We start from the raw sequence: 27,750 nt of genomic DNA, 5'->3' as shown, positions 1-27,750 counted from the left end.
AAGTATGTTTTTTGTTGCTAAAATGTGTAACTGACTCAGCACGCAATTCAAGCAGACTCCCTCCCAAACAAATACTCTCCCGGAGTTCAATCCCTTGGAAGTCAAGCCATTAATGGGGCACATGAGCAGGGTGTGATTACTCCGTTTTACCGCACACTATTTATCAAATCCCCCTGATCGCTACACCACCTTAGTATTCGATGGGAGTGTTTGATAGGTTCCATGAAGGACGAGGACTGGCGAGACGTGCTGATGCCCCACGGTAACTCATCACCTCAGCTAAGTTGTATCTCATTCAAACCAACTACCTCTACTCTGTATACCTTTCGCCACTCCGTCTGCACTGAGCAGACCTGGGACACACCTCCAGATGTCCTGATGCAGAACTGACCAAGAAGATTTCTATCACATGGTGTGGGCCTGCTTTGTAGTTCTCCAGTATTAGACAGGGGTGACCCAGGAGTCCTCTGGTGTGGGAGGTTCCTCTTTCCTCCTTACTGGTCCTCCTCAGGGTGTTCAAGAGTTCCAGGGGTACAAGGGCTGAACGGTCTTTCCTGGTAACAGCCCTCCTTGTGTCGAATCACGATAACGGCTCACAATGGACAGCCACCAGATCACACGCTCTGTCGAAGTGGAGAAGGGGTGTTGATTGGTGTGCGGAGCAGGAGTGGGTGGTCTTTGAAGCACGTGGCTGCCCTCAGAAACCTGCACAGGTGTGGGGAAATGGCTGAGACAGCTTGCCTAATTGCTGTACTCTTATGCTGGTGGGTTGTGCAGATATGTTTTGTCTTAAAATTGCTGGATGTCTTGCCCTGTGTGAACTAATTATCACTTGCACTGATGTATTGTGTTTGCCTTTCTTTACTGTTTCACCAGTCCTACTGGTCTAAAACTCAATAAAATGTGTTAATCAAAAAAAAGTTGACTGTTTGCATATACACTAGATATTCTAAGGACTCCAGTTGTTAATCTCATTTACAGTGCTCTGTGAGTGTACAAACAGCAATCAAATCAAAGACCTCTTAATACTTATAAAACAATAACAATAATTAATCCTACTCTCCCAGAGTTCAGCCGCTGTGCCTCCCGTAGGGTGCCTTGTAACCCTGCTCACACGAATACCAGGCGGGTTGCCCCTAAGTATCTCAGACTCCAAGACTCCTCCTTCAGTGTGTCTTACCATTTTGCGATACTCTTGGTTTCAGGACAGTCCATCTACAATGATTGTATAAAAACATCACTGGTGTCAATGCACAGTAAATTACAAAATGGAGAAGACTTTATAAAAAGTAAAAGTTCCACATCACATTATGCAGCCTCCTTCCTCCTAATGAATTAAAGATGGGAATTCATGCTGTTGTACAATATAGACCAGAAATGTGCATGTGAAACATTTGCATGAGCACCCTTCAGAGTACACCCTCTTTTTGCACTCACTGGATACTTCTCGTTTTTTTTTACATTCCTGGCGGTAAGTGGCCATTTGTATAGTTCATGGTTCTTCAGCACTCCATATGTCTTTAAAAGAAGAAGCCACGTAAGACAAATTTCCATCATTTTTCTGCACAAGACAAGGCATCATTAGATTTTCCATCAATCAATCAGCATTTGTATAGCGCAACACTTTCACCCCTAAGGGTATCTGGGTGCTCTGTCTTTGTTGAAAAGCCAGGTCTAAAGTTTCCTTCTATAGTTTGTCGGGGGATGCTGTTCAGAGGTGGAGGGGAAGGTTGTTCGAAGTACTGGTGGTGATGTAGGAGAAGGAACGCCCCCCGCAGTGGCGGCTGTGGATGTGAGGGGGTGTTTGAGGCAGAGTACAGCTGTCTTGCAGGTAGGTGGAAACTTACTCAGTTGTTGATGTAGGATGGTCTTTGGTTGTGTAGATCTTTGTATGCATGCATGACGATCTTGAACTAGCACCTCTTCTGAATAGGTAGCCAGTGGAGGATTCTGATGTGAGGGGTGATGTTGCTGTGTTTGGGTAGGTTCAGGATGAGTCTAGCTGTGGTGTTCTGAATTGTCTGTAGTATAGTCTTTTGAGGAGCTAAGTTGAAATTCCAGCGTAGAGTGAATTGCTATATTCAAGGAGGCTGAGGAAGAGGTCGTATGTAACGTTCTTTCTGGTGTTGCTTTGGATCCAAGAAGCAGGAGGAAGCAACTGCGTTAACCTGATGCATCATGGTCGGTTGGATGTCTAGGATGAAGTCGAGGTTATGTGCATCGTCTGTCAGTAGGTGTTAATCGGGCCACCATCTGTGGTCTCACGCAGTAGTGTTCTTCATGAAGATCAGTATATCTGTTTAGTCGGAGTTGTGTGTGAGGCAGCGCTGTCTCATACATTTGTCCATGTTAGCATTGGAGAGGTCTCTGGGAGCTAGAGGATACGTCAAGTTTGTGGGATCTGCCGATGACTACAAGGGGGGGGCTTGTAGATGTTGAACCGGGTGGAACTGAGGGTTCATCCTTGGGGGTACGCTGCATATGATGTCCTTGGGTGCGGATATGAAGGGAGGCATAAGGATACTCTGAGTGCATCCTGAGAGGTAAGAGGTGATCCACTGGAGGGCTCTTCGCTGTATCCTGATGTTATGTAGCCTGTCGAGGAGGGTGTGATAGGAGACTGTATCAAATGCATCAGAGATGTCGAGGAGGATCTTGGCCACTGTTTTGCCACGGTTCAGGAGAGTTCTGATGTCATCAGTGGCAGCAATCTGCATGGTCTCAGTGCTGTGGTTGACACACAATCCTGATTGTGAGGCGTCAAGAAAGTGGTTTTGTTCCAGGTATTCGTGAACTGTTGGTTGATTGCTTTCTCGAGGAATCTGGCCGGGTAGAGTATCAGGGAGATCGGTCAGTAATTTTCTATGTCCATTTGCACAGGAAGTGACATAACTGGTTTCCAGCAAAAGATTTCTTTAAAAAAGCCTAATAAGAAAACTAATTTCCATAATCCACCTAGACAGAAAGTGACACCACTGGATTTCCCATCGTCCATCTGCACATGAATGGTATCTCCCCCCCCCCCCCCCTTCCAGGACCTGTTTAATGGTGGGCACAGCACAGGCATGTAGTGGACACTGCAGAAGGCATTCTAAAGGCAATTTAATTTTGTTTGTGTCAGTCTACTCTTGGACTGCTCCCAGTGCCAGGAATCCTGGTCCTCCCACCACTACCCCACTATTTAACCATAACCAACACTCACAGTACCCATACGAAGAGCATCCAACACCCCACTGTCTCTCACTCACACATTATTGCAACTGATCCAGCGCCCCTATAGGAAATATGTCATAAAAACGCTACCCAACTCCACAATACTCACCATTAATCATAAATCACTCACAAGGCCCATAAACTAACAGGACATATTTTTGAGCAACTGAATCATGTGATCTAATTAATAAAACCTATTCACAAATGATATACACTTTTATATACAACTGCGGTATAATGACTTTATCATGGTTTTTGTAAATACTGCATTTAATTAAGCCACTTAGGCAAATGGATCTGCTGATGGTAACTAAAACTCATGAAATAACAAGGCCAGCTTGTATTTTCAAAAATCTTATTTATTAACTATTTATTCAAAGAAAAATGCATTTTACTAAAATCTTTATTATTCAAGCAGCATGGTTTGAGGAATTGCAAATTAATCAGACAGTTTCAAGCAGAATCAAATAGCATGTTTAAAGAAGAATAAACAGTTTCCATCACCTAAACCCTTTTTCCCTGTCTAAAACTCACTTCACCTAGAATGAAAATTGTAAAGTCATTTAGCCCTATTGATCCTTACGTGCTCCAAAGAAGTCCGACAGCACGTCATGCCTAACTGGAATCAGGAGAAGATGAGCAGCAAGAGCCCCCTCCCTCCCAAGGGGACAGTTTTTATACCTTTTCTAACTAACTAAAGTATCTTTATCGGACGTTTTTTCGAAAATCCAAACTCGCAGTTGGTTGAGCCATGTCACTCCACATTTAGGTCACGCACTCCTGACCAAGTCCGGGGCATCATCATAGCCCTTATTGTTCTTAGTTTCACCATCATCTCTGCTTCCACAAAATGATACTTTTACCGGGGAGAAACTTTACTTCCTAATCTTGGCAGGACATTGAATATCCTGTCCTTGGAAATGTCACCAAGAACACGTTCAACTCGACCAGGATCATTTCTGCATATAAACGTTGTTAGCTCAGCAAGTTATTCTGCGCATGAGTGAAGGCTTTACTCTGGTCAAGTCTTGAAAGCTGCAGCACTGTCAGCCATTTTCATCAGGCCCATTTGCAAAACTAGTACATAAACAAACACAAAACAACAATTAATGAAAGAAATAAAGTTTGTTCTGTTACCCACCCACCTTTGCTAATTAATAACCCATTAATATATGTTACCTAGCAGAAGAGAATAAAGCAACAAACAGATTTGTGCAACATTTAAACACGAAGAGACAAAACATGAGCACACAGAAATAAGCACATGCCATTAATCAAAACAGCCGCATTTAATTCTAACAAAACAATAGACCGGATTAGTTTATTAACTTTCACATACAAGCATCTTGCACATATATGAGCACACATATTAGTTTCCCGCGTGTAATGATCTGCAACTTTAATCTAGGTTGATTAGTAATTCTCACTCCATACATGTTAATATTATTAATCATTATGGAAGTTTAACTTTGCGAGTTGAAATAAATATATTTCTAAATCTCGCTCCATCACAACCAACAGAATCAAAGCAATCATCTCTATCATGCAGGATTTCACCTTGCCAGCAGCTGCTTCCAAATCAGTCACCCCCTCGCAGGAACCCTAAAATAATAATAATCTGTCATTTTTAGCAACAAAATCCATTTACAGCAACTTCAACCCGCAACTTAACCTGACAGACCTCTCCAAACGCTGCTGATCTTCTCAAGAGAACCAGTACTAACCATAATGCCCATTATCAACCTGCCATCATAAAGTCCATTGTCTCAGGGGCCCCGTTGGACCCCTGTCCCGATCAAACCTACACCGGAGGACTGCAGATGACGACTTAGTTTGCTAACTCCAGACAAATCTCCTTGCTAGCAGTTCCTGCCAATTTCTCAGAGTACATTACGAAATACCTCAATGACCACAAACCACTTGACACCATTCCATCTGGTTACAGACCCAATCACAGCACCAAAAAAGCCCTCAACATCACGATAGAGGACATCCGCATGACTCTGAATGAAGAAGACACTGTGCCCTCATCCTCCTTGACTTTACTGCAGTGTATGACATGTTCTCCCACCATATTCTCACCGAAAGCCTGCATGACATCGGAATCGAAGGGCATATTCTCTGATGGATCTGCTGCTTCCTTACTGAAACCCTGGCAACCTGAACTGCAAAATTGCTGCAAGAATCATTCCTGAACCCCACCCTCTTCAGCTCTTAAATGATTTCCCCAGCCAGCATCATATGATCTCACTACATCAAGGTCCTCTTTGACAAAACACAGCTCATTCTCTCCTGCACAGACAAGACGCCCAGTACCTGGATTGAATTCAATGACTGAAATGGCCCACTGGATGAAGACCAACTATATGGAGCTTCGGGAAGAGCACTTCACTGTAGAACTTCACCTGGAGGTTAACAGAGCTATTCCTGACACCTAACCACACCACCCACAAAAAGAACCTTGGAATCGTCATCAACAGCAAACTAAACATGACTCCCCAAGTCAACACTGTTACTGCCTCAAACTTTCATACCCCCAATATGCTAAGGAACATTTTCAAATGGCTCCCAATCAGCACCCATAGAACTGTCGCTCATGCCCTCATCACAAACAAGATAGAATAGAGGAACACACTCCATGCCTGGATCTACCAAAAAACTCACTAAAAGGCTGCAGTATATTCAGAACTTGGCCGCCAGAATCATTCTTGACCCCTTGCACTGCGTTCAAATCACACTCGCCTGAATGACCAGAATTCAAACACAACACCCACACATTTCAAGACACTACATAAGACTGTAGCAGTATACCTCAACAATCTCATCTGCATACTCGAACCTTCCAGACACATCTGCTCGTCCCAGTTCCTTACTTGCACACACCCCATGCATTACGACAAACCAGATCAGGCGGTTGAGCCTTCTACATTGCTCCTAAAGCATGGAACAACCTGCTGCTACACACGAGTTTCCTCCTCACTACTTGAATTCGGCAAGAAGTGAAGACCTGGCTTTTTGTGTAGTCCCCTAAGGCTCTAGGTTTGGGTAGACTCACATTTGCTCAACACGAGGATACCCTCCCCTGTGATTGCGTGCTCTACATAGCAGAGCATAACGCCTGCTTTATTTCCTAGAAAGTAGGCCTGAAAAGAAGTTGGTATTCTCCAGATTAGTTTTTGGCTGATGTGATGCGGGACAGATAAACTAGTGTATATGTGTATTCTTTAAAGTAATTCCATTGAATTCACATCTGTTAAACAAAAATCATTAATGAAAGCAATTATTCAAGGAATGTTTGTTTCTGCATCTTAAGGACATGCTAGCCCTAAATGTCCATAATGCTTTTTCATTTTTACTTTATGGTACAATAGTGGGTAATGCTAGTTTTTTTCAATTGAATGCTTCACTAATTTGTTTATTTACAGTTTAATCCTACAGCCTCTATTCAACCAAGTGCTTCTAGGTATCTTTCATCTCCATCGCTCGAGGATAAGATACACTGTGTTGTGTTTGTTCTGGATGCATGTAAAGTTGGCATTCTCTCAGAAAAAATGGAAGAAAAACTGAGACAGTTGCGGATCAAGATTAAGCAACAAGGTGAGTATACAGATGTTTAATAACCCAGCCAAGAAAGCAAAGCCATTTCAGAAGTTAGTTCATGTTTTCAAATTTCCAGGCATGATCAGATTCACCAAAAAGGTAGGAAGTTGTTAGGTTAAAAATGTGTAGTTAATATATACTTGTACAACTATTTAGGTTTAAATAAATGTTTGTAGTTTGGTACTTAAAAGACACAAGGTTCTTGCCATGGGACCCCAGCCCAGTCAGTATTTCTCACCAGACAAAAGTCTGAAACTATTTGCCCCCTTGTGATCATGATACCAGCCACATATCACTATTGGGCAGTATCATTCTATTTGACAGTCAACAGCCTTAATCCAGCCATGAAAGAGATTTCACACACATTTTAAATATCTACTTTTTTCCGAAATTATATTTTTGTGTACAGGTATAATAATGCAAAATTGCATATTTACGATACACAAATCATTTTTGGTCATCGTAAAACAGTAAAGAACTGATGCATGCGTAGTGCAGGAGAGTCCATGCTCCACTTCACCGCAGTTGCCTTCCAAAACCTCAGTTCCACCTCAGTGAAGTTGTATGCAGGGTTACATTTCTTGCAGCTTGTACTCTTTCCATTAGGTATGTGCCCCCTCTCCATTGATTCCTGTGTTTGTATCTCTAGTTAATGAACCATTTGTGGGTGTAAGCTTTTTTAAACTTTTTAATCCTTAAATAATATAGTTGCACTCTTCTCCAGGGAAATTCCACCTTCTGAGCTGTTTAACATCAGGCTAGTTTTTCGGTATGTACCACTGGCCGGGTTCGGCGATTCTCTTGTACTTGGGCCCATATCAAAGAGCTCTTGAGGTCATATGACTAGCTTTGCCCTTGGTACAAGTTTGAAACTCCTAGATTGGCCCGTCCTCCCTCCTGCCTTTACATTTTTTTTGCGTTGTTTCTCCTAAAAGAAGTATGTTCCTGGGGGATTCTCTGCTTCAAGCCATGTTGAACACTCTTCTGGTTTTTATTTCACTGTGAATAGACTATGCAATATCTCCCTGTCCAGGTGTGCCTTACTCCTTAGGGTTCTGGTATTAACATTGATTTCTTTGTGGATTTCAACATTTTAAATGCTTTAATGAGTTATGTTTTCTGCATCCCGATTAAAAAAAAAAAAGGGAAAAAAAAGCGAGTTAGAGCTTTAGGGAGAGTAAATGGAATACAGAAGTGAAACGGTTCAATCTGTTCTCCAGAATTAAGTATTGGAATTGTGATACTGGAGGAAAAACCTATTCCCTTAATTATTTCAGAAGGAGTTGCTGAACATTTGCCTAGGAGTTAAGTACGCACTTTTTAAGTGCCAGTGTTTTTGTAGTTGCAGGAGGATGTAATTTCATGTATTTCAAAGTTACTGACCTGACTTAATTTTCAGTATTAATTTCAGAAAACATACATTCTCCCAGTCCCTCTGATAATACATCCCGACAACCATGAGTGCTGGAGTAATTTCTTATTATGTTTACGGTTGCATACAAGTACAAGAGTAATCATCGGAATCCATCTCTGTTCCCTAAGTATTTTGGTGGATCGGCAAGAACATCTAAACCCACTCACTAGGATTCATTTTAATATCTGATAGAGACTTCTATCCCCAGATTTCTTATTATGGAATTTTCCCCAGGTGTCAGACTGGATGTCCGCTCACCTGCGTCGTCTGTGCCAAATGTGACCAGCGCGGTGTATATACAAGTGCCCCCCCCCGAGGTTTGTTTTGCACCAACAACAATGGTCTGGAAGAGCTACCTCAATCATTTTTAACTATTTATTTTTACTTTTTTGTTAAATTCTTTTGAGTTTTTTGCTCCCAGTGTTTTACGGGTTTCCCCCAAGAAACCTGTGGGGTTTAAACCCTGTGGAGCCTGTCACAGGTAAATGTCAGTGACAGACTCCCACCTGGTTTGTTTGTCTTTGAAGACTGCTACTACGCCTTTAATTTCAAGGTGGTCGAGCAACACACCCTGAAGCTCCTGGTCATAAACACCGGTTGCTTCCCCACTGTCATAGTCACTCCTGCTTGTCGTAATCGCGATCAAAATCTTGGTGGGTAAGTCCCACAAGAAGAAAATGGCCAAGAAGACAAAGCATTCTTTCACTTCACTGCCCCGGTTGTGGTAATCGGACAAGAAGTTGTAATGCGGCCATAAGTCCAAGCCCTCCGCTCTTCACATAGACCCTGCATCTGGGTCAGCTCAGCAACTCCACCAGATTGAGGGAATTTATTAATGCACCTCATCTTTGTGCAAGCCAGTCCCTCTGGAATGCCTTCATGCACCATAGTTTTGAAGGTGCCCTTACTGGATTCTCGCTGGCGGGTTTGCCTTAGGTGCCAGACACACTCCAGCAGTGAATCTATGACCTTCACCAGAGCCAGTTCCAGTCACACCATTCCCAGTACCGCTGATGCCCCATGGCGTCGCCAACCCCCCCCCTTGTCATTCCTCACACAGATATTTTTTCAGACCGGTATAGACTGGGCCACAAACCTATGGATCATAGATAGCATCTCCTTTTTCTGATAGCCTGTTTGCAGAAGATATCTTAGGAGGATCTGAGGATCTATATGGTTATCCAGAGCCCCTGGCAGGGGATAACTGATGTGAGGGCATGGTGGCTGCCAGTAGTCTGGACACCTTATCAGACACTGGCTTAGTCTCTTCTCCTAGTGTGGCTGCAGAGTAAGGGGTTGCCTTTCCCAAGGTGATGAGGAGGACAGCTGAGGTCTTGGACCATACACTCTCTTAAATGGAAATCAAGACCAGGGTCTTGACAACGGTGCTTCAGCCTTGGGTAGTTGCAATAGAACCTCTTCTACCTTTTAATGAAGTCCTCACAGATCTCCTCCGTAGGGTCTGGGCCAAGCCCTGCACAGGCAATCCTGTGCAGAGGACAATTGCCCGCCACAAAAGGGGACCTAGAGGTCCGCACCCAGCCCCCTACCCAGGAGAGACTGGTTGCTCTGGCCTCCAAATCCGAAATCAACTTGGGCACTTTCATTGACCACTCCACCAGATAGGGAATCCAAGAGGCTGTGTAACTTGGTAAAGAGGAATTTCTCTTCCACCAGTCTTGCGCTGTGAACACTGCATGCCTCTGGGCTGATAGTCCCATATGATCTGGGACTCGGTTGCTCAAGTGCTGCTCACAGCCTTGGAGGAGGTCTGTGCAATCCTGACCCAGGCTATTGTTGATGGCAGGGATGCAGGAAAGTTCACAGTACACTACGGACTGGACGTAACATACTCTATAAGTAGAGCGATTTTGCTGACCGTGATGGTTCTTCGATATACCAGCTGATCTCAGCTATGCATGGCAGAGATTGTCCAAGCTTCCCTGTTGACATGCCCTTGGATGTCACTTGCCTATTTGGCGATAAGGTTGATTCTTCATTCCTGATTTTGCTTGATTTTCACCAGTGGTTTCTGACGACACTGCAACATGTCCTATTTCTTCTCCTTATCAAATTTACATTGACTCACAATGCCCATGCACGAGGAGCTAGCCTCTTCACACCTTTTGTTCCCATTCAATCGTCATCTTTCTGCCTAGACTCTGCATCTCTGCTTTTTCTTCATGCCCAGCAAGTCCCATTGACTAGTGTGGTGATTTCTTTAGTCATTATTGGGTGAAATAATAATTGTACATTTTTCACTGAAAAGTACGTTGGTCTCATTCATTCATTCATTGAGAACTTTATTCGGTTATTAAAACAAAACAACCATAAAAGTACAGATAAAATCACAAATAAAAATACCACATATGAAATTCGTCATAGAATACAATCAATTCATCACTATTCAGGATGTGATAGATTTCTGGAATCTAAAAACATATCTAAAAAACACTGCAATAGATGTGACAGTTAAAATATTGTCCAACAGCTAAAAAAGCTGGACGACAACTATTTATTTCCATGACCTTCAAAATGGGAACAATCCATCTTCGCCTTGGTGTTGAATAGAATTTACAAAAGAAGAGATTATGAATGTCTGATTGTTCAGACAATTCATCACAGGGGCATTTATCTGAAACTTTCGACCAATTATTCATGTTAGGGAAACTAAGTGACCTAAATAATGTATTTAGTCTAAAGCGAGTTAGTAAAAACCTCTCGTAATCGCTCATTTGTAACTTATTATACGGCTGCATTTCAGTTGTGGTTGTTATCAGTTGATGTGAAACCACCGTTTGTTTGACATTTCTGTAGTGGATCTACGCTCTTCCAAACAGCTCGTACACTTTTCCTTGAGAGCTTTTCTGGAGATATCGCACAGAGAGGAAGGATCATCATAGTAACCTACCAGGCCTAGGTCAGTGAGAAACTTCTTCACGTAGCTTAGCCATCCTACCTTGCCACCATTATCTAAGCTCATCACACCCTTCAAGATGGAGCGATTTAATTCACATTCTTCTTTTGTCCAGGCCCTATGCCATAACCGAACCGGTGCAACCTTTATGGTGTCTTCTAGGTATGGTTCCCCAAGCTCATTGTGGCAAACATATGTGGAAACACTTTCTGGAACAGCTAAAAGATATTTCATGAAGCTGTTTCCACCACCTGCAGTGATTTCACGTTAGAGTATCCCCACAGACCAGCGCCATATGTTGCGATTGCTACACAGGTCACTCGATACACTATCAGCATCTCCCCTATAGGGTTTCAGCCCATCCTTTTGCTAAAACCTTTTAGGGCCATTATTGATTTACAAAACAGTAACCTTCTTGACTTAATTGCATTGTTCCATAGACCAGTGTGGTCGAATAAAACACCCAGGTATGGAGTAAAATCAACTGGACTAGAAGCGATAAAATTACCTTTCTCTTACTAGCTGCCCCAAGGCCACAAGCCATACTAAAGGTCTTTGAGCAATTTATCCTTCAGTCCAAACTGGTCATAAATTCTGTAAAGGAAGTGGCTATGCTTTGCACGGCCATCGATGTCCTGGCCATCAGTTCGGGCTGGACTGTTCCCATGAGGCACAGGGTCAGACTGATTTGCATATAGCCATGTCTGAACTGAGGTGGCAGAGTGGGCTAAAGAACGGTGATGGATTAAACCCAGATCTTTTGACTGGGTGTGAGTGTTTAATTGGTTCAGATGCTCCGTCCACCACCCACTTTTGTACCGCTGGCCATCAGAACAGCGTCATCGGCGTACAACAACGCTAGGACAGATCTCTTACCCACCATCGGCATATGCCTGCACCCCTCTAGCAATATCCTTTCTATATCATTAATGTAAAGTTTAAAGAGAAATGGGGCAAGGACACAGCCTTGTCGCACTCCCCTACCAATACCAAATGATTCTGTACATTCGCTGTGCTTCCCATACCGAACTCTGGCGGATGCCCCAGAATAAAGTTCCCTGAGAAAGTGGACTATCGATTTCTCTACTCCTAATTTCTCGAGGATCAGCCATAGTTTACTATGGGTGACGCAGTCAAAGGCTGACGTTAAGTCAACAAAAGTTAAAAAAAAAAAGCCACCCTTCGCTTTGGTGTATTTTTCAATAAGGACATATAATTTTAGGCACTGATCAATAGCACTCAGCCCTTTCCTAAAACCATATTGGAGGTCGCTAATTATCATATGTTCATCAGCCCACGTTTGAAGTCTGTTTAAAATCACGCGACCAAAAATCTGAATAGTAGAGTCCAAGAGCGATATTGGGCGATAGCAATGACAACTTGCTCTATCACCCTTCTTAAAAATCGGCACGATTATAGACTCACACCAAGAAGACAAGAGATCTTTACGAGATGTAGCATTAAAAAATTGGGTAAGGATCGGGCCCCAGAGACCGATATTATTTTGATATACGTCCACCGGAACCCCATCGGATCTGGGGGCTTTACCTGCCAGGCTTGCATTTATCCCTGTATTTACCTCCAATAAGTATATGCCCAGATCCAAAGTAATCTGTGAGTGATGGGAATCCTCAATTATATTATCCTCTATTAAGGAGTCTTCCTCAGCACTCACCACAGAATATAAGTCTGAATAATGCTTCACGCACTCCAACTCTGTAATAGCTACTTCTATCCTGGACAAGACGTTATCATATCATAGATTTTAAAATGTAAGTATAAACAATTCAACTCATTCGACAATAACCTTTGATTTGAATTTATACAATTTATACAGATGTGCCACACCTTGTTTTGCTAACCAAGGTGGACGAACTCTGCCCTACAGTTGCTGAAGATATCGAAAACGTGTATACAAGCAGAGCTGTAGAAAAACAGGTAATATTTCAATATGATAAAATATGATATGAACTTATCTTCTTAAACGTCGTCCTGCAATTGCATTGATGTATATATCCCCTGGGTGTTCCTGTAACAATGATCTTTGTTGCCCACCTGTTGTTAAAGGTTCTAAAGTCAGCACAAATAAAAACTTCAAGCAAAGTTATCTCATGCTTCAAACCAACACTGTAGAGATTTCCACCTGAAAACTCAAGACAGCACCCTAAAATTCTCACCTTCTAAAGATCACAAAGCACTAATTACGCTACAGGACTTCTGCTCTGACTGGTCAATTGAGCACTCTGAAAATATTTACTGTTATTTCCTACTTGCGGTGTTTTGTATATTTTGTAGGTACACTGCAACAATTATTTGCCTGTCCGAGATGTAGGACCTAGTTTCCACAGAACAAGCGTTTTTTATTTTGCTAATAACTGTGGTGCCGTTTAACAAATTTGCACAGAATTTTCATAACTAGTTTTTCACTCACTTCAGCTGCTGTCTAAAAAGTGTTGGGGTGATTTGCGAGGGACGAGAAAAAGGAGAGTTAGGTCCCAAAACACATTTTCTCCATGCAATTTCCCATAGTGATTTTAGAGACAACCTTGCCCGAACCACTGAACGGAATGGCACCAAAATTAGGCAGGAAGCTGGATCTTTGTCCACAAAGGTCTCTTTTAGTAATGTGTTGTAAATACGTTAAGTAATTTTTAACTAATAAAAAAACTATGCATAGCTCAAGACGCAGTGGGTCCACGGATCCAACAGATGTCATGCCGAGATGTGAATGGTTGCCACCACTTCAACAAGAAAGTGTTGGCAGCCACCTCGGGACTCTGCAAGTCCTAAGAAAAACATTTTTTAAAAACACAAGGAGGCAGGGTAGGCATATATATTCTGACTCTCCTTGCCCTGGTGCAGGGGCAAAAAAAATATTGTTTTTTAAATGTGCTGCAAATTCGCAGATCTGAGGCAAAATTGGCAAAAAAAATAAACGAGCACGGTTTATCCACACTTGGTATTTTTTTACAACAATAGAATTGAACAAGGCACTGAAAGGTTAGACAAGGATTACCCAGATTTATGCCTGTTGTTACCTTCAGTTGGTTCAGGGCATGGCTACTGCAGGAGAAGGTCCATACCACAACATAACAAATGTGACAGTGTCCTGATATATATATAGATGAGCAAGATTTGTCTCATGTCAAGAAAAAGCATTTGCACATCAACTAGTTTTTGAAAGATTGTTCAAATTACAGGGTCTTTTATGAAGTAATAGGTCACATCACAATATTTCCTATTCTCAGGAGATCGCAAAACAACCTGCCTAATAAATATTATTTAGGCAGGAGCAGTTTTCCACCCCCTGTGATTGGCTGAAAATACAGGGTTAGAGTTTGCAAAGGACTTCAGACCTCAGTCCCTACATTTTCATCCCCGAATGGGATTTTAAAGCAGCCCATTAAAGGTGCAGGTACTGCTTTTAACAAAAATGCGTACCTGTTTCGGAAGACTTGCAGGGGTGAAGGCGGTGCACCTCTGAATTTCTACCTTCTTCTCTCCATGCTGCCCGACATGATTTCTGCAAAGTGGAAACTGTCCCCCAGTGGCGTGTGTGTATATATGTTTGTATATATATTAACCACTGGCAGTAACCAGTAGGTAGTTCTAGTTATGACTACGTTGACATAAGAGAATCATCTTTTGACTTACCTATAAATTTTCCGCCATTTGATGAATAAAAGTGCCATGGTGGATCTTGTTCTGCATCGAACGTTTTGGGGTGATCCGCCAAGTGGGGGGTTCGAGAAAAGCAGGGGGTAAAAAAGTGTTTCCCTTGTGAATTCCCAAAGAGTCTTTAGACCCACCTGCAGCCTGAACCACTTAACGGAATTACAGCACATTTGGCAGGAGGGTAGATTTTGGTTTGCAGATCACGTTTTCATTTATTTGATGAAGGTCAGTTCAGTGGTTGTTGAGAAATGTAAGGGAAAAAAGAAGGTTATCTGGCATCGATGGTACTTTGTGAATATTAACAAGCTTGTGTAGAGAAATGTAGGTTTATGATTGGCTGCCAACACTTCAAACAGGAAGTGTTCTCAGCCATCTTGGGACTCTGCTCCAGCAGAGTCCCCCCCCCCCCAAAAAAAAAGCAGGGGGGCAGGATACAATGAGTTTAATCCCCTAACCTGCACCAGGGCAGAAATAAGCTTTTTTTTAATGTGGCTGTGAATTTGCAGCATAAAAAAAGTGCTACTCGTTTGGGGATGAAGTACCTTTGGATACGGAGAGTCCTTAGGGGCCAAGATCCCCTCCTGTTAGTTACCACCAGTAAGTCACACAGTGAGGTTGCTGGGACCTCGTCGTAGACCCTGCCCCCTTTATCAACCTCTCCGCAAATGGGCTTCATGGCACACTACTGGTTGGGGGATGAAGTCCACTTGGCTGCGGAGTGTTGTTGGAGGCCAAGAACCCCTATTGTTACCACTAGTAAGTCTCACACAGTGAGATTGCTGAAACCTTGTTGGAGGCCCAGCCCCCTTACTCAACCACTCTGCAAGCGCACCTCCTGGCATCACTGGTTGGGGGATGAAGTCCCCTTGGTGCATGCGGAGTGGAGTTTACCAACCACCCCTAAAATAAAGATGTGAAACAACCAGCTGGATGCAAAATAAAGGTGAGAAACAAGTAGGAGTCCAAATAAATGGGAGAAAAGAGCAGCAAGTGGCCAAATAGCGGACAGAAACCAGCAGCAAGAGACCGAATAAAGGTCAGGAGCGAACAGAAAGAGGCAAAATAACAGGCAGAATGAGAACAAAGAGTTGGAAATTAGCAGAGGAGGCACAAAAACCTAATGCAGCAGAGGGTAGCGGACTCTCGGCAAGCTGGACAGGAGGACCGTCATGGGGTAACTGGTGTGAGGACATACCCCCTATTTTTTTTTACCATGCATCCACTGACCGACCCACTCCAGCATTCATGCACCTACTCACACACCCACTCGGAGACTCATCCATCCACTCAGACTTTCAAAGACAATCATGCACCTACTCACAAACCCAGTCAGAAACTCGTGCACCGACTCACAGACCCACTCAGGCACTCATACACCCACTCAGACACTAACGCATCCAGTCACAGACCCACTCAGATGCTCGCACATCCAGTCACAAACCCACTCAGACACTCTTGCACCCACTCACAGACCCACAAAGGGTCTTCCACACCCACTTATACAGCCAAGTACATGCCCATACAATCATTCACATACCCATGCAGCTACTCACACACCTAAAAACCCATTCACACACCTACTCAGATGCATACAGCCACACACATACCTACCTATACAGCCACTCGCATACCTACCTATACAGCCACTCGCACATCCACTCTTAAAGGTTACAGGTTGCAGTTAGGAAATACTATTTTAAAAGAACAGAACATTCAAATTCACCGAAAAAGCCAAAGGTTACAAGGATGCTATAGTTTTTTAAAGTTGAAATTTACTGAAAAATAACAAAGGTTACCGAGACGTTATAGTTGGGAAGTAGATAAAAAAATAACTTAAAATGTATAGCTAGGGTCAGATTTTACTTGTACTAAACCTGTGAAATTCATCAGTTTCAGTTACCTGAGCTAACTATAACATAAGCCCTCGCAATGCTCATAACAGTCAGTGGCATCACTGATGACATCATCCACAATACCACTAACATACCCACTCACATACTGTTACAACTAAAATATACTCACTCACTCATACAGCCTCTCACACAGCTAATCACTCAGCCACTCAGAGACCAATACAGCCACTCACACACTCACATAGCTAGACAACCACTCATACCCATTCACACACCAACACAGCTACTGACACAACCACTCACACAGCCATTCATTCACCCATACTGCTACTTACACTACTCACACATACAGCTACTCACACTACTCACACATACAGCTACTCACACATTCATTCAATCATCCTCTAAACCACTTACATACCCATTCACACATCGATACAATCACTCACATGTCCACACTCATCTATACAGCCTCTCACACAAACCTACTGTACAAAACAGCCACTCAACACCCACTCAATTACCCATACACCCAGTCAAACAGACACTCACCCATACATCTGCCTGAACACCCAGTCACTCATCCATTCTGAATAACACAGCCACTCAGTCACCCATACAGCTACTCACAAACACACTCATCCCCCCTAGAGCCACTCACACAGACCCCACAGTTACTGATACAGCCACACACACACTCACCCATAGATGTAGCCACTCATTCACTCACTCACCCATAGAGCTACTCACACACATATTCACCCCTACAGCCACTCGTACATCCGTACAGCCACTTACACACCCACCTTCACACTAATGCAGTCACTGCTCTACTCATATGACCTATATTAGAAGCAGTATCACTCATTAGTAGCACAAAAATAATAGTAATTTAACGCATGCAGTATTTAGTATATATCTTTAATGCTCACACTTTACAAAATAATCACACTTGCTGGATAATGTCATGATGCCATCAGTGATGTAATTTGAAATGTCATTAATGATGTTATCAGTGATATCTCTGACCATGTTATGAGTGATGTAATATGTGAGGTCGGAAATCATATTAACTAAAGCAGCTAAGGAAATTTAAAGCCACACCGTCCTATGTGTCACATCAAAGTACAATCAAATCGTAATTAACAATGTTGCCCACCATAGTTGTCCGCTGATCATAAACCATGCCCTACGGTAAACAATTCATAAACAGAGAGGCAACAAAACAGTAAGTGAAACAATTATGCTTGAGGCTCCTGTGTTGAAGATGTATGTCTCTTTATTGTACGTCATCAAGAAGCAATAGCGAACAGGGCTTCATCAGGGCATAAATAAGTCACATTCAGTGAACTTATTTTTTTTATATGCAAAGCCATCATTCAAAAGGTGCCAACGACCTATAACTAATCATGCCTTATAATCATCAAAGTCACATCTACCATCCAGATGTGATGTACACCTGGCACAGTACTAAATTACAGCGACACTATGCCAGTTCCACACAGGAATAGGGACGAGTCAGTTCAATCGTGTGGTCCCAAAATCCCAAAGATCACAGGGCTGTGGTTTGAAACACAGGCTGTGTTCTGCCAGAATAGATATCTGTCAGATCCGGAACGGCACGGGTTTCAAACCATATCCCTGTAATCTTTGGGATTTTGGTACCATGTGATTGAACATGGTGGTCCCTATTCCTGTGTGGAACTGGCATAGTGTACCAGTAATTTAGTACTGTGCCAGGTGGGCATCACGTTAAATTGTAATTTTAATTACTATTAAAAAATTATCCTTAACATATTTTTCTAGCTGCTACAACACGTGTTTAATTATTGAGGGTAATGTAATCCAGTGCTCTCCTTTGGAAGAAGACCGCCATGCACCAGTAAAAATAGCTTTTAGGCTTTGACAGGTTGAAATAGTAGTTTTAAAACTACACATCCAGGCTACATTGGTAGGCCTGGGGAAAGGTTTGCTGTGTTGCAGCAGGGGGTGCCACAATGGGTGGTGTTGGCAACTAAATAGTGACATTTAACAGGCAGGCACTGGCTACACTTTCATATATACTATATACTAGGGCATAGGTCTTCAGCAAGTCGATCGCAAGCTACTAGAAACTGACTGGCTGCGACTGAGTAGCTCGGATATGATAGATGAGACAACTATTTATAACAAAGTGTCTGTTTCTATGCGGACTTCTAAAAGCTGAGCGTGAAGGATATTGAAGCCTATCCTCTTGTGAAGAATTCTTTCTTTACTACTTTTTTTTCTTGACACTCCTTCCTTCGTTTTGTTCTTGCTTTTATGCCTTTCTTTCCTTTCTCAATTGCTTTGATCCCCTCTACCTAGTTTTCCCTCTGTCTCCTTCTTTGTTTCTTCCTCCTTCTCTCTATTTTTTAAACCATTGGTTCCCCTGCTTTTTGCTGTGCATTTTTTCTAGTTTCTTTCGCTTTCTTTTTTCTTCATTTCCCTTTTCTCTTGTTTTTCTTTTTACTTGGCCATTTTCATTCTTTGTTTTTCCATTTTCTCTCAGCTTTTGTCGCTTTAATTATTTCTTCTCCTTTCTTTATCTTCTTTCTAAATATTTATTCCCTTTTTCCTTTCCATTTTTTTCCTCCCTTTTCTGCCTTTCTCCATTTTACATTTAATTTTCCTACCTCCCCTTTTTCTTGGTTTTTCTTCTTCTCTACTTCTTCTTTTAACTTCACTGCTTTCATTTCATCCATGTCTCTCCTTTATTTTTCTTATTTTCTTTTTTTGTACTCCTTCCTTTTGTTTCTCTCATTTTTCCTTTACCTACTTTCCATCCTCTCCTTGTTCTCTTTTGCTTTCTCTTGCCTTCTTTCTTTTCTCTTTCTGTCAGGTTTCTTCTTATTTCTCTTTCTACCACTTCCTCTGTCATTCTTTCTTTCTTCCTCTCCTTTAATTTATTCCTTTAACTGTTTCTTGTTTCTTCCTCTTTTATTTCCTTCAAAAATAAATTCCTTCCACCCAAAGTCACACTCATTCCCCTGGCCAGAGGGAGGAACGGTCAACATTAACATAATCAAACGTATGACAACACACATTCAGACCAAATACGAAGGTCAAAAGAAGACCAGAAGAAAGGCACTGTTAGAACTATGGGTTTTCTTTGAGGAGGCCCAGACCAACAATCCTATCCTAGAACCCATATTTAAGGCACAGCCTTCCCAACTGTATGTAGGAATGGAAGTGCTCTCTCCAATACCTGCCTACCCAACATTAGGTTACATAAGTCCACCAGTTGAGAAAGCTGGCATGCCCCCCCCACCAAACAACAAACTACTAGATCCAGACAAGGGAGGCCAACAAGCCACCAGTCCCAGGCAGGCCTGGCATCACCGTGTCCAGTGCTAGAGCCCCCCGGAGCTCAACCTCCTGTCCATCACATTTAGCCCATGGAACCACAATGACGCGGAGAACGTGCACTACCCCTCCTCCAGGTAAACACACCCAAGTAATCTGGAGATTCTTAGAAGTACTGGACAGCGATACAACTAGTGGGGGGTGAAGAAAGGGGCCCCAGTCCTCCAGAGTCAAATGATGAAGGGTGAGCCTCAGGGTATGCTCAGTCAATCGAAATCCAGTTTGAGGCCAAATTCCTACCCAGAAGTACAGCACCTAGGTCCGAACGTAGGAGGCAACCCAGGTGGGAGTTAGAGAGTCGTGAATTAAGGATGGAAAGAGAGAGCTATCACCCTGGGAGCATGCCCTCCACCTGAGGAGAGAGGGGTAGGTATAGAGCATCGCTCGGAGAAGAGACCGAGGACTAGAAGGGAGATTTCTGCCTGGTGCCCATGCACCACAAGATCACCAGAGGGGCTGTCCAGGTGATAAGGGTTCAAGGTAGCCTGGTACAGACTCTATTGAGATGCAAGAAAAGCAACATTGCAGCTTTTATGTGTGCACAGGTAGTGCAGCGTCCAAGTCATCTGCTACTCCCCCCAAACGCTTGATGTGGACAAACTGACCACAAGGAAGATAGTGACCAGAGAGGAAGATAAGAACTTTTTGTAGCCATTATGCCACCTGCTGGCTCGCCTTACCGAAAGGGAGGGCCAGTATGATAGACCCTGGCTAAAGCAAGGATCCTTCAAACCAGATGACTGGGGCATTGTGGATGACTGTATGCAGCACTGAGGGGGAGATTCCAAGTGGAATTCCCCTACATTCAGGTTTACCTAAGAAAATGGAAGAGCTACTTTAGATAGAAACCAGCAGCACTGCCCCAAGCTAAAATGTGCCTGCTACTGCTGAAGGGCATGTCAGGTACCATCTATGTGCCATGGTCCCAGATGGATAAGACAGGGCTCAGAACCAAACTGCTGCCATTGTTGGATTTGGAGGGAAAATGAATGTCAAGTTTTGAGAAAAAAAACACTGGGATAAACCTAGCAATAGGCAATGTCTAAAGTCTGTTAAGCAGTCTCATCGGAGAGCAGGCTAACTTGGTGTTCGCCCGAGCCCACATCCCAGCAGTCACGCTGACAAACACTGAGCATGATGTGGCTGCATTCAATTCATACAGCCATCTAATGTGGATAGCCCTGAGAGAAATATTCCTTCATAACCCAGATATAGGAGGGTTGCTGGCAGAAAGTATGAAGCCTGGGGCTACCATAACAGATTTTCTAGAAAGAATAAGGGAACTATGGGGACAAGGGGCAGGAGAGCCATTGACCAATATTGGTGCATTCTTCTATAACATAATAAAAAAAGGACGGGCCCACCAAAATGCAAAGTGGATTGGACAGCGTAATAGGGTTAGACAACAAACCCTGGTGGGAAATACAGGCTCACATATTACATTATTACAGAAAAGAACAGGGAAAAACGGGCGCAAGCCTAGAGAGACAATCCAAGTTGGTCCCACACAAAGTGAAAAAGACTACTCTCTAGGGGTCCGCATTGGCTGTGAACACATTTCAAAATAAAGACTAGTAAGACAACTGTTGTTCCAAATCTTTACTCGCGTTTCGGAAACTCTGGACTGCTGTACGTTGTGTTGTTTGGGGAACCACACTAGAGTCTGCCATTCGGGTGCCAACAGGAGCCTTGGCCCCACTCTGCTGCTCATCCCCCAGGGTGGGGTTGGCTGGCCACACCCCAGGGGGAGGGCAGTCTGATGAGGGGGCAAGGGGGCTCCCCATCCAGTGCATAAGAGTAGGCACCCAGGACCCTCACCCAAGTTCAATTGGGATGGGTTCCTATGACCAAATGCAATGGACCCCATTCTCGGGCATCTGCCCGGAGACCAAAATTCCCTCATGGCGTGTGGTCCCAACTGCTGCAAACAGCCTCCAGGCCAATGTGGCCCCTTCTCAGTTCCAAAACAAAGCAGTGTTCCAGTGTTGGGAGCCGGGTTTCCCCGCACACTTGAGATGATGAAGACCCCATAACATCCATAGCACATGCATAAAACTCCGACTGATCGCAAAAGCACCACATAGCACTGAGTCAGCAGGGATGTTCACCAGAACAATCGGTCGTCCCAGTCCATTGGGCGAAATTCAATGGGTTCTGGCCTGTCACCGGTCTCTCAATTTAGCAAATATTCTGCCTCTGCTTTTCCCTCAAAATTCTCCAAACATCCCAAGCCTGCTCATCAGGTCATGTCCCTCCAAAATAACACTGGTAGCTTGTCGCCGGTTGGAAGTCCCTGGCTACAGCCAAGGGCAGCAGGCCCAAACATCCTGGCTAAGATGTAGCTGAAGGAAAAGCGGGTGCCGGGAAGGAGAGAGTCTGTAAAAAACCTTCACAGGTCCATATGAGGTATTCAGAAATAGGCTCACTGCCGTATCTGGCCTAGTCTCAATGTAGACAACACTGAGTGAAAGAGCTCAGCTTTCTCTTTTACTAGCAATAAAGCTGACACGCCCAAGGCCTTACAATCACTGTCCAGGGGGGCAAATAAGCCCAATTTCAGCCACCGCCACATCAGAAACACATGGGGCCATGGTACAGCCTCCGACCCCCCCCCCCCGACCCCCCACCTCTGCTGCACAACAATAGAAATAGCAAAATCACATAAGAACTTAGAAACGCCAAAGATACCAACTAAAAGAAGGTCAAGACAAGCCCAAAAAAAACCCTCTGGACAAAGGGCATTGTCAGGACATCTGGTGCCGTTAGGGAGGGTACCGCTGCATGCCACGTGCTGGGACTGGAGGGGTATACACGTGACCCCGGAGGATGCTGTGATTACCAACAACACCCAATTACAGCACACCCCCTCTTTAAACATCACCCAGGAAATGTGTAGGTCACAAGGCATGCCAGGACTCCCTCACCAGGGAAGGTAGGATATTAGAAGTCTAGCAACACCCATGGAACATTAGATAAAAAAATAAGACCAGCCACAGACTTAACAAAAACAACCCCTTCATTATATATATATCCTGTTATATCATGGTGAGGGGGACAAAAGATGACCTGTAAGGCAAGAATTAAGGTGCCCAATGAATAAACACCCATTGTCTTAAAAAAAGTAGGAGCCCCGATGGGGGGGGCCAACTTCCGGTGCACCGCTAAAAATAACACGCATGAATGTAAAAGCACACAATTCAATGCAGGAGGCTCCATACTCTTCTTTACTGTGTAGACAAAAGCAAACACCTGCTGGTTGCAAATAACTAGATGGGAAATCATGAAAATGATGAACACTACTGAGCTTGGCTGTAATGCAATCAAGGAAGAACTAAGCCTTCCGGCTGATATTGATGCAACCTCAATATGTGTTGGACTTGATGAATGCAATGAAGGGAGGGGTGTGTGTTGTCAGGTCGCACTCCGCAGGATCCAATTGTAGCAAATATGTTCCACCTCCGGACCTCACCAACACACTGAGATATATAAATATACAGGGTGTTTGAGCGATCGGGCGAGGGAAGGAAAGGAAGGGGACAGCGGGGTAGGGAGGCTGTAAGAGAAACAACACATCAGGTTATAATAGACACAAATCCTGCTACTCATTTCATTCTCCCTAATGTCTAGTTAATCACCTGAACCATGCTCTAAACGTCTCCTGCTTCAGCAGAGATGCGCAAACACCACATATAGTCTTCCTTCCCTATTAAACACAAGAAATACTTCAGTCACTTCCACTGGTATGTGTATTTGGGTGTATATGTATGTTGCGTGTATGTATCCTATAATGCACCCTCTCACATAAAGATATCCAAACAATAACTGGAAACACTCTTTCGCCAGAGATGTCGATCGAGTTTTGACATATTTGTCTCCCACATAAAACAAGCAGAAAAATGTATCCACACTTCTGGTAATCCCTTCCTGAAATTCCGATACTGTTTTAGGTTTCACCTGGATTCCTTCATCCAGTAAATAACATACAAATGTCCCTCGTTGGATATCCCAAACACAGTAAGACGTAGTGCTTATTACCATTATCTTCCGCTTTGACTAGTTTACACATAAATCACAATATTCAACCTCCAAACACAGTAAAGCGTAGTTCAAGTCACTACTGCCTTCCGCTTTGGCACTTAAAATCCGGATGCGAATTAGTATTCCTCTCCCGCTTCGGAACGGCAATGCGTGGAAGCCCCCACTGCATTCCGCTCACACTCGGCACTGGGAAAACATTGAACAGAAGTCCTGCAACTGGCTCCCTTTCCTGTTGACAACAAACAGAGCTTCCAGGCAGTTTGTCTCTCCTTACGAGCGAACCACACAGGGATCCAGCCAAGACTCGAGAAACTTGCCCGCTGGACGGGGCGTAACAAAACACAGTACCTTCAATGGACAGAACGTAACACATCCGCGTGGCCCGATGGCAGTACACAGGAACCCATCCATCGACTGGAGTACAAGAGCTAAGGAAAAGCTCCCGAAATCACCAAACCAGAATCACGTACAACGTTAGCTCGCCCCGCCCACACTAAAATAGAGTAGCGTCGCTAAGGATCATGAGAATCGTAGTTTTTCCAACAGTCAGGCAGGCGCAACTGGCTAAACCCTGACATGTGTGTCAAGATTGGGGTGTCCTATTGTACGTTTACCCTAGGCAATGACATGAACAATGGGACTCTGACTCTTGCCTTCAAGCACTGCATTACCATTTACAAAATGACACGCAAAAGGATGGAGGTGCCCCTGAGCAGGACTGGTACATCAGTTGGTTTTCCTGACTCCCCAGGTGGGTGACAGGATTGTGCACGTCATTGCTGCCTATTCTCATTTTTGTACTGTTTTTGTGTGAATTCTTACAAGTTGGGGTTTCCTGCTGTAAAAACAGTCCTCAAATTGGGTAGAATGCAAGTAACTAGAGAAGTAGTGATAGTTAAAACTGATGAATGTCAAACCCTTACTGATGTGAATGTCATGGAGTATGGGGTAAAGTATGTCATTTAAAAGTCAACTAGAGGGGCAAAAGTTAATGTTGTTGTCAATGATACATGTGTGCACAAAAACGAAATCGAATCACTGTTGTCGAAATCAACCGAGATGACAACTCCATCAACCTGAGTCAGAGATACCCGGTCAGGCAGATGTAAGCCTAAGGCAACTGATTAATAGATCACGGGCACGTAACCAGCAGAACACTCGGGCGAACAGGAAAAACCCAGATTAGTCCCACAAATAGGCAGCAACATTTTAATGGTCCGGAGAGATTGGCCCCAATATAAAACGCACTTGGCCCGAGGGGCGCATGTTCCCATAGCATCAAAAAGTTAAATGACTCAGCCAATCAGGACACCGAAAACACAGCACATGCAGAGATTACATGCGGACGTCAGGATACGTTACCGATTTGCCCTCCTTGTGTCCACACAAGGTCGAGACACACCTGTATTTGTCATCAGGTGGGAGTGGTTTATGGCTCCATGACTAGGCCCATATTACTCTCCCAAAATAGGATCTGTGAATTGTTTTATGAAGCTCCAAGAAATGTATATAAAGGCGCTCAAAACTATTGTACTTTGAATCAGTCCTCAGACCTGTTTTGTATGCTGTACTTCCGGTCTCAGTGTTTATTTAAACCATCTGTTCCTATTTTGCCAAACGATTCTTGTCTTTATTTATTCAAGGTAAATTCATATTCGAGATACAGATGTAACTATAAAAGAAAATATACTAGTGGCAATGGAAGCAATCAAGCCAAGTATTCCAAAGAAATTCAACATTGTGATGCTATCTCAGTCAGTTGCGGATTATATTGAACGATGGAACCTACCTTTGAGCAGTTAACCGACCTCTCCCCTCTATTTCCTAGCTAGGTTGTCTTACAACCAAAACGTTTCTGGAGGTGGACCTTAGCAAAACAACAAGCCTGTTATTCTTGTAATCAAGAATGTGGCTCTCTGTCTCTGTGTCTTAGTTGGCGGAAATTCGAAGCAAGCTGAAAAGACCATGCTAGCTCTAAGAAGACAATAGACTTTGCTAGAGATGTTTGCAGCTGAACCTGCACAAATCTCTCCCCCAGGAAACAAGCTGAAGATCCAGCTCTACCGAATACTTGTCTACACAGGCCTTAAATACACGTTTCTGATTATTTTGCAAAGAACAGGGATGAATGATGTAAAATGTAAGAATTAACATATGAATTATGTTGCATACGCACTAAATTCTATGATACCATATCAAACTATAGTAAAACAAATATTAGAATTTGTACATGTGTAATCATTACTAAATGCTTATGAATGAAAATGCATTCCTATACATGAATATAAAAAATGCAACGGGGTACATAAGCAGTAAACACAAAGATTACTCCATCACACTTGACCAATCTGAAGTAAACTTTGGAAAAATATTGTATGAAATTCTGACTTCTTGCCCAGCCTGTTACAGGTTGGTCAATAGGTTTGCAGTAGACACAATTACAGGTTGGGTCTCAAACTAAGTGTTTTTAAAACTTAACATTGACGTTTCCTAGGAAACGTTCTAAATGAAAAATAAAACATTCATCAATTTTCACAGGATTGTATTAATAAGTGTAAATTGGTGCATACGTTGGATGGGTATGTTTTCTTTTTTAGCTGTTTTGAAGTTTGAGCAGAGGAGCATCATCCCAATGAAATGCCCCGAGAGAGAAAAATAAAATGGTAATGAATTATGTTCATTATAGTTTTATTTTTCTTCACCCCATCCCAAATTGAGCATCAGGACAGGGGCAGGGCTGCTGCTGATTGACCGCAGCAGAGAGAGCAGAGCACTTTCAATTTAAAGTGTGCATGTCTTTTTGGGCAGTTGTTTTGCAACAGCCAGCCACACATGCATACTTTGAACCTCTCAAACCCAGCTATCTATATACAGCTTTCTTTACAGAAAACCAAAGCTCCTGAGCGATGTGGAGTGCTGAGTGAGGCCGCTTCCACCAATCCTAGTACTGCTCTCATGCTGGTGAGAGCAGCAATAGGATTGGTAAACAGAGTTTGGAGCCTGCCTGCTTGCCTCGAGGACAGAAGATCATCAAGGAGGAGGACATTGTGTCGCAGGTAAGTTGTTTGAATTTATTTATTTATTTTTCCTATGTCCTACCCTCCGTACCACCCTCAGGATATGCCAGCCTCCACTGGCTCTAAACCAAAATGCAACCAGTTTAAATGTAAATCTGTTAAATGTCTATAGACATTGGGAACATTTGAAAATAACCAAAGTAGGGTGACAGAATTTTCCAAATGTTAATTGGACATTACTGAAATCACTCAATCTGATTGCAAACATCTTTCAGAAAATGTTTGTGGACTGCCATCTTGTTGCTCATGTAATGATCATTAACACCAATATTTTTATAAGCCAAAACAGGCTAACCTCTAGAAAATGGATACGTTAAACCTCAAGTACATGCTATACCTATGAAGCAATCCCAAACTTAGTGTAGCATGTTGTATTTTAGAGGATGAAATATCCCATTTGCTTGTAGCATCAGGTGGCAAAAAAATATAAAACAAAGAAATACAACAGGAGATGATTAAATGTACAAAAGTGGACGGGCTTGGGCCTGCCCATCTATGTAGATGCATCTGATGTCTGTAATCCAGATCTAGCTCCAGATTTATAGAATGAAAAGACGCCTAACAGTTCAAAACGTATGC

At 43.1% G+C, this 27,750-nt stretch overlaps 1 protein-coding gene across 1 annotated transcript in view; it reads left to right on the top strand.

Annotated features, from left to right (window-relative positions):
• The window catches only part of LOC144755741 (interferon-induced protein 44-like), a 420,930-nt gene that overhangs the window by 350,531 nt on the left and 42,649 nt on the right, over nucleotides 1–27,750 (top strand). The window contains exons 5-6 of the mRNA XM_078644951.1: nucleotides 6,639–6,810; nucleotides 12,982–13,082. Of these exons, the coding sequence (XP_078501077.1) occupies nucleotides 6,639–6,810; nucleotides 12,982–13,082 (273 nt within the window). The remainder of the gene's footprint in view (nucleotides 1–6,638; nucleotides 6,811–12,981; nucleotides 13,083–27,750) is intronic.

Source organism: Lissotriton helveticus, chromosome 1_1 (genome assembly GCF_964261635.1).
Source record: "Lissotriton helveticus chromosome 1_1, aLisHel1.1, whole genome shotgun sequence".
NCBI lineage: Eukaryota > Metazoa > Chordata > Amphibia > Caudata > Salamandridae > Lissotriton > Lissotriton helveticus.
This window is presented reverse-complemented; position numbering and strand designations above follow the sequence as displayed.